The following is a 17,714-nucleotide window of genomic DNA, read 5'->3' on the forward strand; positions in this document are numbered from 1 at the left end:
CTCCGGGGTGACGCGGGCGGTGACCTGCGGCCCGCATTGAGGGGCCGAGCGTTTGGGGGCTGCTCGTGGGGTGACGGCGTGCCCTCGTGCGACCCCGCCCGAGCCCGGGGGCCGCAGCGCCTGTCGGAGTGGCAAAGGATGGCGGCGTTCCGCGGAATGGGGTGCCGAAAGAGGGCGGCCTCGGGCGGGGCGGGTGATGCGGGCGCGTCCCCTTTAAGAGGAAGAGGACGGCGGAGGCGACGGGGACCGCCGCGGCGAGCCGCGCAAGCGCACAGCTTTTCCCCGCGACTTATTTGGCGCTGCCCGCGGCGGGAGCCGTGCGCTCGGGCGGGGAGCTGCAGGACGGAGCGGGCGCGCGCGTGCGCAGAACGCCGTAGGGCCCGGCCGCCCGCCGCGCTCTTTGTGGCGCTGCCGGAAGCGGCCGAGGGTTGCGGAGCGGGGCGGCTCGGAGCGGCGTCTCCCCGTGTCGCCTCAGCCGCCGCGGGCACCATGGAGCCGGCGGTCTGAGGGCGGAGCGGCTGGCCCTGCTCTGCCCGGTCCGACATGCCCGCCGGGCCCTTCGGCGCAGGTAAGGCCGTCCGGGCCCGACCGATCCCCTTCCCCCCACCCCTCCGCCGGGCCCTGTGGTCGGCGGCCACTGCCCGCCCGGCTCCGGGCCGCCGCGCGGCGCGTCGGGGCCGCGCTCGGCGCCGGCGCAGCGCTGAGCGCCGGGCGGCCGATGGGAGTGGGCCGCGGAGAGCTCCGGGCCCGTCCTGCCCTGCCGTACCCGGGGCGGGGGCCGCGGTTCGGGAGCCGCGCGGGGCGGAGGGAAGTTGTGGTCGGCAGCGCCCGCGGAGCGGCGCGGAACTCGGCGCCGGGCTCCGTCCTGCTCTCGCCGTTAGCCTCGTTTTTCTCCTGCTGCCCCGCGGGCGGGCGCAGGTGCGGAGTGGCGGCGCTGCAGGCCGTGCCCGTTCTCCTCTGGGGCGGGGGGAGCCGCTCCGCTGTGCGAGGAGCGAACAGTGAGGCGCTGCGCGGAACCGTCCTTCGGCGGCATCGCGGGGCGCTCCGCCCTGCGGCCGCGGTAGCTGGGCGGTTTGGGGTGCGGGTGCAGCCGGGGCAGCCCGAAGGGTCGCCTTCTCACCCGGCTCTGACAGGTGGGACGGTGGCCAGAAGCAAAGCAGTGGTGATGTCTGAGTGATGAAGCTTGAAAGCAGAGTAAAATATCCAGCGCTTATAAAGTTCTCTGACTCTGCTTTCTTATGGGTTGACGAATGCTCAGTGTGACAGCCCCGAGTTCCAGGCTGCTCCTCCGTGATGGGGGCCCCGGCCCCTTGCACTGGGACGGCTGTATCTGGCCTTGTCCTCAGAACCGGGCTGAGGTGGGGGCTCTGACCCTATGGTTGGGGTCTGCTGCGGAGAGTGGAGTCTCCTGCCCCGAGGCTTAAGTGGGGGCTGCCTTTGGGTTTGTGTACTGACTTCCGGCAGCTGGATGATAAAATTGGGCCAACTCATCTTCCCTGGCCGAGGGGGGCGGTGACGCTCCTCTCTTCCATTCAGCAGCGCTGTGACTGAATGTGTCACCTGAGCTGGAACTGGGGTTGTGAGTTCCTGCTCTTTTCTGCCTCATCTCTTCCTGCCTTGAATGGAAATCTTTCGTTTAGTAGTAATCCTGGCATGTATCTCCATTTATTCTCTAACAAAGTACTGATATTAAGCAGAGCAGGGCCTGCAAGCTGCTCTATGTGATGTCTCTTAACATGATATGTTCTTGGAGTGGGGGCTCCTACTGGGTGGGCTTTGGAGGTGGGGGCCTGGAGGAGTGCTCACTTCTTCTGCCTTGCAAGGGTGGTGCTGAGTCAGGCAGCCCTGCCAGGACCTAAGCCAGCCTCTGTACTCTCTAGCAGAAAAGTGGAAGGCAGAGGGGCAGCAGTTGTGGCAAGGTGGGGCAAATGGCTGCCTTGTTTTCCTTGAAATACTTTTGAATTATAATTAATATCCCCGAACTTTACAGAGTAGTTCCTTTATATTGCTGCTTCTTTGCTGTAAGCTCTGCTTTCGGAGAGGCCTTCCTTGGGTGTCTCTGCTGCTGGTCTTCCTCTCTTCTGTATTAATATTATTGTTCCCAATGAATTTTCAGTTCAGTCTCTGCCTTCCTGGTTCTGATGAAAACTCAGGAAGCTCTCAGACTTTGGGAAGGCTTGTCTTTGTGCTCCAAACCCTTTGCTTTGTAGGTGAGCACTTGATTTTGTGTCTGAAGTTGCTGAGCATGAAGGGCTCAGTGTCCCAGTTTGCTCCCAGCCCTCATTGTGCCCGCTCTGAGATCTGCTTCCTACACAAACATCAGTTCCTTACCTTCTCCCTGTGCACACTTCAAAAATCCCACCACTGCTCTGAGCTCCCACGTGTTCCTTCAAAACAAATGCAGAACGTGGGCCTGTTTGCTTGGGTAATTCTCACTAACTTTACTGATCCAGGAGGTAAAATATTTTGCCTGCTCCTATTCCTCTGAAGGCTTTAGGGACTAGAAATAAATCTCAAGTATCACCATCTTTTTTTAATTTCATGAGCTTATTAATGACTTTCTTATACTCACCAAAGTCTCGAGTGTCTGTGAGCTGAAGATCTTTGGTCTCAAATGCTGAAACATGCTTTTCCAGTTTTATGTGGCGGTAGCTATAAAAATTCCCTAGCTAAAATGGCTCAGGAGGGAACATGGTGATGGTATTTACTTTGCTGAGGAACACTGGTACTGTGGTTCCATAGTAGATGGTACATATCTTAGCTTTGCATCTCTCTGTTCTTCCACCAGTGGTAGTGTTGGGAATTTCTTTCCAGACCCCCCTGCCTTTAGAAATCTCAGGATGTTATATTTACTGCAGAACATAAATGTGTTCTGTTTCCAAACTTGTGTGTAAAATGGCTTGGTGACTTCAATAGTTCTATTTACTTTTCTTCTTCCCCTTAGTTAGATAGTCTGGAACCTCAGGAGCCCTCAGAGATTTGAACCTGTGTCTGTGTAGATATTCTCCTAAATTTCATGCAGGTGGTGCTCAGCTATTGAGCCAGAGTGCTGTTTTTGAAACCGAGGTGCAGAAATGCTGCAGAAACAAATGAAGATTGAGGTGCACTGGTGGTATGGAGTAAAAGCTGTGTGTTCTTCTGGTGTTCTGGGGGGTGTTGAAGTAATTTGGGATAAATGCAGCCTGTTCTGAGGGGTGCATCCTGCTTCTGTGAGGTGTTCAGAACCTTTCTTGTTGAGCTTTCTAAGCAAGGTGTGACACTGTCAGTATGTTCTGCTTTCATAGATTCAACATGAAAGCAGATGTGGTTGTGGGGCGGCTTACTGGTGTTGTTAGCTTATGTCTGGGTTCAAGAAGTTGAATTGCAGTTGAGTACAGCCACAGCTCTGCTGTGACAGGTAACAACAGCTCTCACTTCAGATGGCAGTTAGCGGGGTCCCGAGTGAAAAGCAACTTTCAGTCTTCACAAAATAAAATGTTCCAGTCGCAAAATGTAGCGGGTAAATAATCCAGTACCACAGGAAGTCCTACCTCAAAAGGTTTTTTTACATGGGAATTAGTTCCTTGGTCCATTATTGTACGTTAATAATATTTCCTTTATGGCAAGACCAAGGGCAGCCTGGGGTATCGCGAGGATGCAGATCTCAGCGTTAGGTCTGCCAGCTGTGTGCAGCACCAGGGGCTTTGGCTCCCCTGTGCTGCTGCTGAGCCTCTCACACGTGCTGTGGTGCATCCCAAATATGTGACAGACACCCCATCTCCGAGGTTGGGAAGCATCACCCCATGGAGCTGCTCGCTTTGCCTTGGCAGGGCTGGGAGCAGGTGGGAACTTCTTGCATTGCTGCGTGCTGGTATGACAAGGGGTCCTGAAATGCTTCAGAATTTGGAATCCTTTGTTCTCTGATTTTCTTCCATGTAGGAGCTTTACAGCCTCTGGGCTACCCACAATTTCCCCGTGCTTCTGGGCAGCCCGTGCTGGCAGCTGTCGGCATCCTGATGGGCTCACTGAGCTGATAGCAGCGTGCCAGTGCGTGCTGACGTGCTTGGTTTGATCCAGCGCTCCGTTCTCAAGTGGTGGGCACTGCTGCTGCAATGGGCTTTGCAGTGCCTGTGGGAGGGCTGGCACTGTGTGTAGGGCCTGCAGAAAGGGATGGCACAGCAGCAGGGAGACGGCCTAAGAACTCAGCTGGGAACTGCCGTTGTTACCAAGGACGATGGCTGTAGATGGGTCTGTGGGTCCTGTTTGCTTCCTGCTCTCCTGTCGCTGTGACTTCTGTGTCCTGGCAGCAGATTATATACAGGCACCTCCCCCCCATTGCCCTCAGAGGAGAACATTCCTAATGGACACAGGGTGCACTTCTGCCAGCTGTGCCTGCTGTGGTTATTTACCATCAGGAAAGCATGCGTTGCTGCTGCCTCAAACCAGGAAGGAGGTAGTTTAGGAAACTAAGATGTGCTGCCTCCTCATAAAGGAGTCATCAAGCTTTTTATGTAGAGTTTTAGGTGTAAATCAGCATTCAGGTGATCAGCTAAATAGGCAGACCTGTTTAAATGGCGGCTTGTTCCTAACTAGGTGCATTTCCAGGCCTGGCTTGTTTGGTTTCTTGCCAAGGAATACTGAAGGGAGGCACTGAAAACATGCCCTATGTAACTAAGTAGTTCCTGCAATGCCCAGCAGCTGTTGGTGAGCCGTCCCTGCAGCGCTGTTTGTGGCAGCGTGAGCAGATCTGTGCTGTGGCTGCTGCATGCCCTCCTGCTTTTCCTCGGTGCCAGCCCTGCCTGCCTTGTGCTGTGCTGTTCACGTGGTCGCTGGCTCAAATAACTGATAATAGAAGGAGGGAGGTGGTGCTGGTCTGAGGCTCGTGCTGCTGTGCGCCTGTGCTGCTCAGAGCAGGTTTGCAGGGTGCTGCCACCGCAGGGAATGCTCCTTGCACCCTTCCCAGATGTGTGTTCTCCCGGCTCCTCTGTGAGGCACAGGTCTTCATCTGTCCTCCATCAGATCAGGTCCTGTCTGCTGGGACGGCTGCTGGCTGGATCAAGACATCTGTGCTGGCTGAGCTGCCAGGTGCTGCCAGGTGAGGCTGTGTGCACTGACTTCAGCAGGGTTTGAAACTCGCCGGTGCGTATGTGAGTGCGCCAGGTACAGGAGCACACGTGGGGTTGTGTCGCAACTGTGAGGCCATCTGTGGTTTAAGTGAGCACTCTGTGAGGGCTCAGTCAGTCCTTCTGTCAGTTCAGGTCAGCACACTTCTGTTCATCAGTTAGTCACATTTCTCAGCAGATTTGGGTGCTGCAGGAGAAATACTGGGAGTGTAGGAAGAGGCTGGATTTGATGTTCCTAATGAGTGAGGATTTCTGTCGGTTTCCTGGTATGTATTTTTAACTACTGTTGAACTGAAAAAGGGCATAAGGTGTGAACACAGCTGTTGCTTGCCTTAATTTTGAATATTTCTGGAGCAGTTCTCTGTTTAGCTATGAGCACTTTGTAAGAAAGCGTCTTGACAGCATGGACTGCACCAGCTGAAGTCATGAGCTGCTTCTCCTGAGGCTTGTAGTGTCACAAACAGGCTGTAAGTTCCTAACTGAACTTAAAAGGAGGGGGAGTCAGTATGCAGAATTCCCATTAGGAGAGCTTTTGAATCCCAGGGTAACTTTTGATTCTTTTAGTATTTGGAGTTTTTATTTTATTGAATATCATAAATATATTATAAATATTTTATTAAATATCACAAAATATTATTTTTTTTGTTAAAAGACACTAAGGTCAAACAAGAGCTGTTTGATTCACTTACAGGATTTCAAAGGCATGGTGTAGATGCTCATATACTGAATTTACAATGGCAAAAAGTTCAGTTCTGTTAATTTCATAGATGCTTCTACTTTCTTCTTCTTTCTTGCCCCTCCAGGTGTTATTTGGTTTGTAGCATAGAGGCACTATGTACTCAGAGTGGAGATCCTTGCATCTTGTCATTCAAAATGATCAGGGTAACACCAGTGTGCTTCACAGCTATCCTGAGAGCGTGGGCAGAGAAGTGGCGAATGCGGTGGTGCGCCCCCTGGGGCAGGCTCTGATCACATCGTCGGTTGGGAGCGAGAGTTTGCTGAAAACAGACAAAGAAGTAAGTGATTCCTGTGGCCTCCATCACCACGGCCATAGTTCTCTTCGTGCTAAGGGTCTCTTTTAAGAGGCTGTAGAAAATCACTTTGATAAGCCAGGTTTTTGTAAATGTGCTGTGTTTTTAGGTTACCAATCTGTGTAATGTTTGTACAGCCAGTTTGTGACAACTGTGTGCTTCATGGCCTAGTAGGAAGCGATGCGTGGTGTTTGGTGCTTATCTGAGCTATTATACCCAAAGTGCAGGCTGAAGGGGTTGGGAAACTCAAAGGCTTGAGTTGGTTAACGCTTTAAAGCCTTTGTAGAGCAGCCTTTGTATTTGCTGAAGCAAGTGTGTGACTGTAAGTGTTGGTATTATATGAGCGTTTATTTGCTAGAATCTGCAAGTCTTCTACTACATCAGTTTATGATCATCCAGCTCTTTGTGTGTTCTGAGGAATTCTTTCTATGATTTAGACTGAAGAGATTCTTTTTGAAATCACAAGGCTGCATGAGAACACCGAGTCATTAACTTGAGCACGGTAGGGATAGGTTGCCAGTTGGACTTGGTGATCTTAAAGACTGTTTACAGCTTTAATGATTCGGTGATTCTAATTTGTGTGTCCATCAGATCAGTGCAGTTGTGTGATAAAAGAAATTCTCTTTACATTAGAGCTAGTGTGCGTTAATCATCCTTTACTGTCTAAAATTCACTGTTATTACCTTCACTTTATTCCTAGGTAAAATGGACGATGGAGGTGGTTTGTTACGGGCTGACCCTGCCCCTGGATGGCGACACCGTGAAGTACTGTGTGGATGTGTATACAGACTGGATTATGGCTCTTGTGTTACCTAAGGACTCGATTCCTTTACCAGTTATTAAGGAACCAAACCTTTATGTTCAAAGCATTCTCAAACATCTCCAAAATCTCTTTGTACCAAGGTGAGTGTCAGGGTAGTGGTGTTTAGGGTGGGAGAGATCCACAGGCATCCAGAGCCATGGTCGGCAGGCAGTGTGTCAGAAGGACGTGATGAGCCATGCAGGCTCTTGTTTAAGTGAGGCTGTTATTGTAGCCAAGTTACAGGGATTCACTCCATCCGTGCCTTGTTGCTTCTGTGTTTAGGTAACTAATCACTTCAGAACCATTATTATTACATGACTGGGGGGAGATTAAAAAAACAAACAAACAAAAAAACTAAATCATGTGACTGTCTGCTAATAATGTGTACAAATGAGGTAAGTAAAAGCATGTGGTGGCCATCCCATGCTGTGTTGACTTACAGCTTCTTCCATCACATCAGAAGAGTAGACACAAGCTGCTCCCTGCAAGTTTGCCAGAATTTGCTGCCTGTTAAATGAACATAATCGTATTGATCATGTTTCACTGATCATTTTCAAGGAGCCCTATGGAAGTGCTTGCTATCTATCAGCCTGACGTTACCCTGAACATCATTGGACAGTGATGTTCATACGCATACTCCTACCTCTTAGACAAAAAGTTGTGTTGCCTCGAGTGCTCTCAATGTTAGATTTCACGTGTAGTTTATGACAAATGGGCCTAATGGTGCAGAATACAGGCTGAATAAAGAAAAAGCTGTCTTAGTAGTTCCCTGTGAAACAGTACCTAGGTACTAGCTCCTGAAATTACTTCAGGTCTGGTACCTCCAGACCTCTGCTGAACAACCTACTTTGCAGAATGCTGCATCACTGTGAGTGGCCTTCAAAACCCTGCTTGGGTTACTTAACTTCATCTGAAGGTTGTACTGATAAAGGGCTTTGAAGAGGAATTCATACAAGCTCAAATGAAGAGGTCGTTCCTGTTTGATTGTTTCAAATTCTGCAACTTAATTGGAGTTTTAATTCCTCTAAATGCACAGTGGAAGATGTTTTAATTCCCTTTAAAGGACAGTCAGGGAAGCAGTGGAGGGAAGAAATTTAAAGAAAGGATGCTTCAGATCAGGTTTCCACAGAAAGCTGTCTCTACTGGTCATTTCTTGGTGACTACCCAAGGAAGGTGAAGAAACACAGTCACTCCTTTCCTGGGCTGCTGGCATCTAGCCTAGAGCTGGCTGATGCCTTGCTGGGCTTTGTCATGGGACTCCATAAGAATAAAACCAGAACTCAGTGTGTAGTAACCTGCTGTGAACCTGTGTCCAAGAAGAACAAAGAACTGCTGTCTTTCCAGTTTCAAGCCGTGACCCTGAATGCACAAGTTATGCACACCTTATGCACAAGTTTCAAATATTTTGCAGTTAATAAGATAATTTTCAGATGTCTTCAGTATCTTTGAATTGTTCACTCTCTTGGAGACATTGTCTTTTTTTGGGGAGGGCTTTGTTACACTGCTGATTCCTTTATCTGGGATCTTTAGTCATTGTTTCTCAATAAGCAGCTCTCAAACAGAGGAGATATTTAATCTTAGAATCCTTATTCATCAGTATCTTTTTCTTCTGAAAGCAATTGATGCAGGTTCTGGGACCTGTGCTCTCACTTTAAGCACCAGATCATTTTAACTAAACACAGTGATTATTTTTACAATGCAATAATACATACTGGTCTAAAACAGCATTGCGGTGGCACACAGAATTGATATAGAAGGTCCTTTGACTGCTGAGCACCTTCATGTGCTGTGTTGACATGTTTACTGTGTCAAAAACACTGGGTGCTGGAAAATGTGGCAGTTGTTAAAGAAGCCTTGAGGGATGTCTGTCCTGCTAGAGCTGGTGCAGGTCTTTAATAGGTGCAGAATGGAATTTGCTCAGTCCAGAAACACTTATTTCCTTGGCCCAGTGGAGAATGCACTCTTCTGTTTGATAAGCAGCTTTTTCCTGTGTTCCTTTGCCATGTGATAGAGGCCCTGTTAACAGTCAGTTTTGTTTCCTGTGTGCTGCTGACACTACTACTGGTCTATGCTTCTGCTCCAACTTCATATATTGAGATTGATGCAGGATGGCAGATGACGTGTGATGTCTGCTGAATGAAACAACTGACGTCTAGATACAGGCTGAGCAGAGAAATCATGACTGTAAACCTGTGTGCACACCACAAAGCATAAGATCTCTCTTATTTTTCTTTCCCAAGCTCTTGACATGTATCTGAAAGGCTGTGCTTGGTGTTTGTTTTGTTTTTTTTTTTCCTTCTGTTGTACCTGGTGCCTTTTCAGGAAGAAGATCTTAAAGTGTTTCCTTCAGTTGAGCAATGTAGAAACATGATGTAACAAACATTAAATACAGAATTATGTTGTGTGCAAATTCTTTGAGAGAAAGGAAGGACTCATTTTCTTACATGTCTGTGTAGAGGGAGAAGAGTCTACTTTTGGTACCAAGCTGCTGCGGGTGCCTGGTGCTGATAAGCACTTGTACATGCTTACCCAGGAACTCTTGTAGCAACCTATGCTACAATATACTGATATACATTGGTAATATATTGAACTATTTCCTGTAAGTCTCCAAAGTAGCAGGAAACACGAAGCTCTAATTGCAAACCTGTGTCATGTAGAGGTTTGGGGTTACAACAGCTTCCTTCCTTGGCCTGGTGTCCTGACAGTGCAGCAGATGCTTGGCTGCCTTAGAGGTGGTGGTTCAGAGTTGTGGTGTATCAGTGATATGTACTCACCAGATACAAAGCAGATGTGTATCATAAACCATTTTAGTTTGAACATCCAGCTGAAGCAGCTGTTTACATGTTCTGTATGTTCATGAAATAGTGTGGTGCTGACAAAATAAAAACACTGGAAGAAGAGCAAGTCCAACTCCTTTTCTTCTGTCTGTCAGACACTAAGGAACAAGTGCATCTTTCCCTGCAGCACTGACCTGTCTGCCCTGCTGACTGGAGGACTTCTTTTCATGATGTAGTTGAGCACTCCTCAAGGCCCCCCCGGCTGTCCATCTCTAGCAATGCTGTGATGCTCAGGGAGCGTAGCACACAACTTAACTGAGGTAGTTATTACTCTTAGGTAAGATTTCAGTTTGCTTGAACCATGGAAAGAAATCATGAAAGCTCTCTTTTCCCTGCCCTGTGGAATATAGGGTTGTAGACATGGCCCTGGGGTCTGCTCTCAGGTGTCTGGAATCTTTTGAGAGGCCACAGGATGTGCGGCTGGCCAAGCATAACAGGCCTTTCTGGTAACTTCTAATTTATGTATAAAATTTTGGGAGCAATTCTTGCTGAGTGTAGGTGTGGGAACCATAAGGACGGGTCCTGGAGAAATCTCTGGAAATAAGCCTGCAGAATGTTGCAGCTGAAGTTTGCCATTCAATTGACTTTGTCGAGAAAAAAGAACTGATAAAGGGGTGAAAGCTACGGAGCTGCCTTTCCCACTTCTGTTCAGAAGTTTCCCATTAGTCACCAGGAGCTCCTATTTGTACATCCCTTAATATTAATTCATTAAAATCTTAGGGAATCAATTCTTGAGACAGGCATTGAAACATAATGAATGACAAAATAAGGGTATTCTTTGCTTAAAAAGTTTGCTTTGTTGCATGGGGGGAAAAGCAGTGCCATAACAGAGGCTTGCTTGTCCCCAGCTTTGTTGCTTTACCAAGATGATCTGTTAGGAGCAGCAGCACAAACAGCCCCTTGGCGTTCTGAACTGTGACTGCTCCACAGTTTTGCTCTAGGCACTGTCTCTTTGTAATCTTACTTCCAGTACTGGCATACAGTATATTTATACTGCACAGATAAGAGCTGGTGATCCTTTTAAAAAGCATCTATCAGTACGTGATCTCAATTTGAGCTGCTGTTCCCTGAAAATAGCAGATCCTTGTCTAGTGGATCTGCACGTTCTTGAGAGCTCGCTGTGTGAGCCACTCGTGGTTTGCATTGCGCTGGCAGTGCTTGGGCTCTAGCAGTGCTGCTTAGTGGGTTGGTGAATGGTCATACCTTTGTGATTCTCTTTATTAGCAACTGGTAGGATGACTTAAGCTTACAACTTGAAATTTAAGCTTGCAAGTAAAAAAATGGCTCACATATATCGCACGCTTAAATCAGTAAGCTCTTTCATTCTTCATTCTTTCACTCCTTAAGTTTTTGGGCGTGCTTAGATGTGTTTACCAGTGTCCTCGGATACTCTCCAGAGCACTTCATGTAACTGTTCTGTCCCCATTCTGCCCTGCGCAAACTGAAGAGAGCCTGCTGCGCATGCAACACCTTGTGCTGCGTGACTCAGCAGAGGCAGTGTGTAACTGGTTCTTTAAGTAGGGAAAACTTCATACTGCCAACTTCTTTCCTTTCTTCCCTCCTTATCCCTTCTTCTTTTAGTCTAATTTCCGTTTTTAATGACTTTCTTCAAGATTTTCTTTTTCCTAAATGCCAGAAATTCAAGGCAAGAATTGGGTGTGCATTCGGAAGCAAGAGGTGAACAAGGAAGAAGTTTTAACATGTTTTCTTCTAAATTCAACACTTTCTTCTCACTTAAATATCAAACAATGAAAGGTGTCTTAGCATTTGCATTGTTTGTCCTAGTAAATATTTTCTTGTTGTAAGACATTATACTTTCTCTGGTTAAAATGTTCACTCTGTGTCGGTGAGTTTGTGTAAAGAAAAGCATTACGGTACACCTTGTGCTTGTTAAGACAGAGTTAGGATGCTCAGAGGCACAGCTGTGATGCATACACGCAAATTAGTTCATGTTCTTGGCTCTGGTTCAGTCATACTGATGTTTCCTCTTATAATTGCTCAAAGTTCTGATTACTGAACATGCTGCTCTATGGTGTATTCCATTTCCTCTTTGGAGACTCAAGTAATGTTTTCCTTCTCTTGCAGGCCAGACCCAGGATCTAGTCAGATTAGGCTGTGCCTGCAAGTTTTGAAAGCAGTCCAGAAACTGGCTCGTGAATCAACAATTATGGCAAGAGAAACGTGGGAGGTTTTGTTGTTATTTCTTCTTCAGATTAATGATACTCTTCTAGCAGCTCCAACTGTGCAAGGTTTGTGTTAGACTTTCATTTGATCCAATTACTAGAAAATGCTTTGGCTCTGCTGGATGTTGAACTGCTGTGGGAATTTGGGGAAACGTGTTAAAAGCTTGTAGTAGCCACCAGAGTGCAATAGCTCACTCCTAATTCTGCTACAATACTCCAAAATAAAGCACTGCCAGAGAAGATTGAGTGCTTCAGAGCTGAGTCAGTTTTCCAAAATATGTTTTTGCCAAACAGTGGACTCAGTACACAAAGTTTGTAGTGAAGGGTGTAGATAACATTGTTCCCTGTTAGTTTCACTGGAAGCCATACGTGCCTTCCAGTTTGGCCTGCCTGCAGAAATTACCTGCCTACAGTTATCAGTTTATACCTTACTTAAAATGAATAAGACATCAAATATTCTGTGTGCAGAAGAAGACAGCCTAAGGTCAGTAGCTGAATTCCCAGTATCTGTTAGTGACACGAGCATGTGGCTGGGTTTTCTCTGTTACCTTTGGGCTTGTAAAAAGTTCTGTATGAAGCAATGGGGAATTACCTTAAATGATGAAAAATATGATGAAAAGATTGGGAATCTTTACAGTTATTGCTTAAACTGAAATCTAATATGTGAGATGCAATTGTGGAGAGGGTCCAGAGGAGAGCCAAAAAGATGATCAGGGGACTGGAGCAGCTCCCCTATGAACACAGGCTGAGGGAGCTGGGCTTGTTCAGCCTGGAGAAAAGAAGGCTGCAGGGTGACCTCATTGCAGTCTTTCAGTACCTAAAGGGAGCCTGCAAACAGAAGTGGAATCAACTCTTGGAAAGGGTGGATAACAGCAGGACAAGGGGAAGTGGTTTCAAGTTGAGGGAGGGAAGATTGAGGTTGGATGTCAGGGGGAAGTTCTTTACAGAGGGAGTGGTGAGGTGCTGGAACAGCTGCCCAGAGAGGCTGTGGTTGCCCCGTCCATCCCTGGAGGTGTTCAAGGCCAGGTTGGATGGGGCCCTGGGCAGCCTGGTCTGATATTAAATGGGGAGGTTGGTGGCCCTGTGTGTGGCAGGGGGTTGGAGCTTCGTGATCCTTGAGGTCCCTTCCAACCCTGGCCATTCTGTGATTCTGTGAGGGTTGTGAGAGTCCTTTAGTATCAAAATAATCCTTGAGGAGATGTCTGAAGTTATTTAGATTGAGCACTCGCTAAAAGTATGCTTCATTTCTGCTATAAGGTGGCATTGCTGAAAATCTGGCTGAGAAGCTTATTGGCGTGCTGTTTGAGGTGTGGTTACTGGCCTGCACACGGTGCTTTCCAACGCCACCTTACTGGAAAACTGCCAAAGAGATGGTGGCCAACTGGCGGCATCACCCTGCAGTAGTGGAGCAGTGGAGCAAGGTCATCTGTGCTCTTACCTCCAGGTAGGAGAAGTTGTGCACAAAGGGATAGACACCTGCTGCTACAATCACAGCTTGATTTCTCTGGAGTTTCGTGTTTCTGGAATGCACAGTGATCCCAGAGTGAATGTGCAAAACGAAGTGCTTAATAAGAGATTTTACAAATGCTCTTGGCTCTTATGGTTTGGGCACGTATGTATTTTCATTCTGCAAGTGAATTGTCTAAATGGATTTGTCCCTGTTACTGCATAATCTCAGCCTTCCTCCAACAATCAGCATTTTACTCAGTGTGAACGTGTATCAGTCTCCATCGCTGACTTTTATATTATGTTCTGTGAGGAATGAGTCATTAGCATTAGTGTAGAATTACAATTTGTGTGTGTGACAGGCATCACCGAGATGATGAGGTGCTTATCACCACTGAGCTGTGCCTGTGTGTGAGGCATCTCCTGCTCTGTAAAGCTGCAGCGATGCTATGGGCTGGCTGTGGGGATGTGAGGGGCCAGTTGCAGGCTGCAGACTTCTTGCACAGGAGCAGCACCAGGCCACGCTGTGAGGAACTGGGGGCTGCAGGGGAGGCTGGGCTGTAGCAGGAAGCCTCAAACAGTGAGGAGAGCATCAGTACTGATAATGCTGGGCTCTTTGTGCTGTGAAGTCTTTGTGGGGCAAATCTCATCCTCCTGGAGATGTTGAAGTGAGGATCAGGGGGATGAGTCTCCCCTGAGACTTATTAGTGATTTGCATGAAAGTTTGAAAATGTATTAAAATTAAATACTGAAAACTTGCTTTTTAATTACTTATTAAAAATCAAGTGTAAATAGATGTTTCCAGATTATGCAGATAATTGTTAAACCTTTGTGGGAAACAAAGCCTCAATGCAAGTTTTGTGTATTTCGCACACTACTTCTTTAGCTATTTCTTGTTTGTTCGATGCAGCATTGCGTAACAGAAGATATTTTATGATTCACTGATCTGAAAAGCGCAGCTCTGAATCCAAACATGCGTTGGCATTTCTGTTCCATGCACTTCATGCCCAAATTTTATCCTTCACTGTTGACTAACAGTCTTAGCTCTGTTGATTCACAGTAATCTGCAGGATTTCTGTAATGTTTATTTTGCTGATCTGCTGCATAGTAATGTTGGTTTATATCTAGCAAACTGAACTCCTCTGGTGCTAACTTTAAGTGTAGTGCATTTAAGATGAATTTTTAATACTTGAATAAAATAAAAGCTTCAAACAGTTGAAGTGCTGTCCTAGTGAACTGTTGTCTGAATTGAGTTGTCATCCATCAGCCACAAGTAAGGATCTCAAAGCCAGATAGCAAATTATATTTGGAACTTCGTACCCTTATGCAGTGTTAATCTGTGTCCATGGCTGTGATGAATAAAACAAGATCTCTTGTGCTGCCATACCAATAGGAACTGCTTTTCCCCATATAGGGTGCTGTAAGTCTGTTTTAACTGATTGTGCATTACAACTTATTTCTGTTCGTAGTCATTCTTGAGTAAGTCTCGAATTTCAATTAAGATCCTATCAGCTCCCTGGAGGAGCTGGTTTCTTGCAGCCCATACAAGAGGAACTGTGAAGCAGTGTTCTTCTGCAGCACACAGATGTGGGGCGTGACTTAGCAAGAAGTGCAAGCCAAAGCTGATGCTAGGATTCACCGGGCGGTTGATTAGGTTCATGATGAGGTTCTTGGGTTTTTTTTGCAGCAGAACCCTATAGGAGCTTGCCTTTGGGGCACCAAGTGCAAATGGGTGCTGGGGCATCCAGCGTGGCACACTGCAAAGTGGCTTCTGCTCAATATGGGAATGTGTATTTCTGTTTTGGACTTAAAGAAGGCCTCATCCTAAAGTTCATCTACTTTTCTGCCCAAACAAGTCATCATGACAGACTGTGGTTCCCTACATGCTGTGACTGTCTTTTGCATGAATTGGCTGCAGTGAATGGTAACTCAGGCTCTTTAACTTCAGGAGTAAGCAGGACTTCCGCAACACCTGAAGTGAGAAATGGTGCTACAAGACCATTTAACTTAGGGAAACCAAAAAGTAGTTTGTGGAAATTGTTAGGAATTTCAGAAGGCACTGCTTTTCTCTCTTCCATGCTTTTAGAAAACACCAAGATTATGCTGGTCAGGGAAGTGAGCAAAGTTTGCAGAGCTGGGGATGAAGCAGGAATCAAATCAGACAGCAGCAGCTCATAGAGGCTAAGCATCAAGGATCCCAAAGCACTTGTCTCAGCCATTGTCCTCGTGGTATCGTGTTGCTGTAGTTCTCTTGTGGCCTCCTGCTCATTTCTTGGAGGCTTTGATGCACTGTTACATTTTGAGGAGTATTAAGAGCATGACAGACGTGTCTGACTTGCTTTCTAGATTGCTGCGTTTCACGTATGGACCTTCGTTTCCTCCGTTTAAAATTCCTGAAGAAGATGCTGGTCTGATTCCTCCTGAAATGGACAATGAGTGCATCGCACAAACTTGGTTTCGCTTTTTACACATGCTGAGGTATTGTAGCTACAACCATCCATTCTGTGTGTTCTTGCATCGTTTCTGAAGATTTTCAAATGAAAAATTTCTCTGGAGGCTGCTGAGCTTGATGTACTGAAGTAGAACAAAGAGTGAGAAATGCATGGTACAAGAGCCCTGCAGCAGTGCAGGGCAAAGCTGTGGTGGGCCGCTCCGTTCTCAGCACACCACTTTGTGTTCTGAGTTAACAAATTCAGTTAAAAAGTGTTTTTTGCTATGTGGCATTTTGGAGGATCTTAAAAACAGGACTTCAATAGAATTGTGTTTCTCTGAGCTAGCAAACAGGAAGAGCAGAACAGTAACTGAGATGTGCGCTGCTTCCATTTGCTTTGCAGGGCGTTAAATCTAACCTACAAAAGATTATTTCTAAAATGGGTGTATCTCTTTGCTTTTATAAGGAAAGCTTCATAGGTTAATTTTAACATCTACATTATCCTTCCTCAAATTTGTAGCAGAACCAAGTGGGTGCTTTGTTCTGAGGAGTGTTGGAAAGGCATCACATTCATGTTCCCAATGGACAGCGTAATTGACTTTTTCCTCTAAAATCATCCTAACGCTTATTTAGGTTTAAAATTTACTTATTTTAATAGTTAAAATTTATTCTTCATTTCTGAGAGCAGTTTTGCGTTTCTGTAGTGTCTTCCCAATCCAGGCTTGATGGTGCAGCATTTGTATTTGGCAGGAAAAACCTCAAGTTTTTACAACCTACTCCCTCACTTTCACTTTATTTTTTTCTGACAATGTGTAATTTATCACTTACCCTTTGGGAAGAATCTTAACTATGTAAGATCTTAAAAATGGAGCTCAGAAGTCCTGAACACTACTGCAACTGCAGGATTGTTCTCTGCAGGGTGTGCTCTTGCTCTCTGGGTCTTAATTTATTAAGATTATTTGAATGTTTAAAGCTTTTTAAAATAGAGAATTTTTTGTTGTTGTTTTTTAAATGTTTGAACACAGTGTGCCACTATTAAACCAGGAAGGAAAAATGGACTTCCGTGACTCCTGTGATGGAGTAAAAGCAACAAAAAAGTCTCTATTAGAAAAAATACTGGCAGAAGATGCTGACCTTTTGAGGGTTTTTTATTTGATGATCTCACGTGTTGCTGTTAATTAATTGCCTTAAAGCATTACATGTCTAAGCATTCTTGAAATCTTAAAAACTGTCCTTAAACTGACTGAAACATATCCTCTTTTTTTCTGTGTGCAGTAATCCTGTGGATTTGAGTAACCCAGCCATTATTAGTTCTACCCCCAAATTTCAGGAGCAGTTTCTGAATGTGAGTGGGATGACTCAAGAGCTGAATCAGTACCCCTGCCTTAAGCATCTGCCTCAAATATTCTTCCGTGCCATGCGTGGGATCAGCTGTTTAGTGGATGCTTTCCTAGGTAATGCTTTCGACCTACCTGTGGGTAGCTGGGAACAGTAACTGGTCACTACTTTCTTCTCTTTTTTTAATCTGGATTCTTCAGAAAACAGATGTGACCATTTGTCATTTGCGAGTACAGCCTAAAATTGGTAGGGAAGGGACCTGAAGCCACTTGTAAATAACTGTCTGTGTACACAGTAGTTATATTTGAAAGTTGCAGTCGACCTTAGTGTTAAACGAATGCCAAAAATGTTTTCATTAAATGTCGAGTCCAGCATCAATGTCTCCCCCCCAAATAAGGCTTCTTTCTCCTTTTATCTGACCAGCAATGCAAGTGTTACACTTTAGCATGTTGTGAGCACTGACAACTTTGCTTAGTGACTTTGTGGCAGCAGCTGTGTGCGGTGCCCATTTCTTGGTAGGTATTGATTTTTGATTGGCATCTTC

At 46.2% G+C, this 17,714-nt stretch overlaps 1 protein-coding gene across 3 annotated transcripts in view; it reads left to right on the forward strand.

Annotated features, from left to right (window-relative positions):
* The first annotated feature begins 466 nt into the window (after positions 1-466).
* RALGAPB (Ral GTPase activating protein non-catalytic subunit beta) overlaps positions 467-17,714 on the forward strand; it is a 64,204-nt gene continuing 46,956 nt past the window's right edge. For 2 of the 3 annotated variants that reach the window (XM_042835451.1, XM_042835453.1), the window contains exons 1-7: positions 467-568; positions 5,906-6,118; positions 6,834-7,036; positions 11,858-12,021; positions 13,213-13,399; positions 15,748-15,879; positions 17,108-17,286. In XM_042835451.1, the coding sequence (XP_042691385.1) occupies positions 5,936-6,118; positions 6,834-7,036; positions 11,858-12,021; positions 13,213-13,399; positions 15,748-15,879; positions 17,108-17,286 (1,048 nt within the window). In that variant the 5' untranslated portion in view covers positions 467-568; positions 5,906-5,935. Of the gene's footprint in view, positions 569-1,809; positions 5,075-5,905; positions 6,119-6,833; positions 7,037-11,857; positions 12,022-13,212; positions 13,400-15,747; positions 15,880-17,107; positions 17,287-17,714 lie in introns of those variants that run through there. The other variant, XM_042835452.1, reaches the window with a different exon arrangement.

Source organism: Centrocercus urophasianus, unplaced genomic scaffold (genome assembly GCF_019232065.1).
Source record: "Centrocercus urophasianus isolate 14NV4802_14NV808 unplaced genomic scaffold, USGS_Curo_1.0 seq_53, whole genome shotgun sequence".
NCBI classification, from domain to species: domain Eukaryota; kingdom Metazoa; phylum Chordata; class Aves; order Galliformes; family Phasianidae; genus Centrocercus; species Centrocercus urophasianus.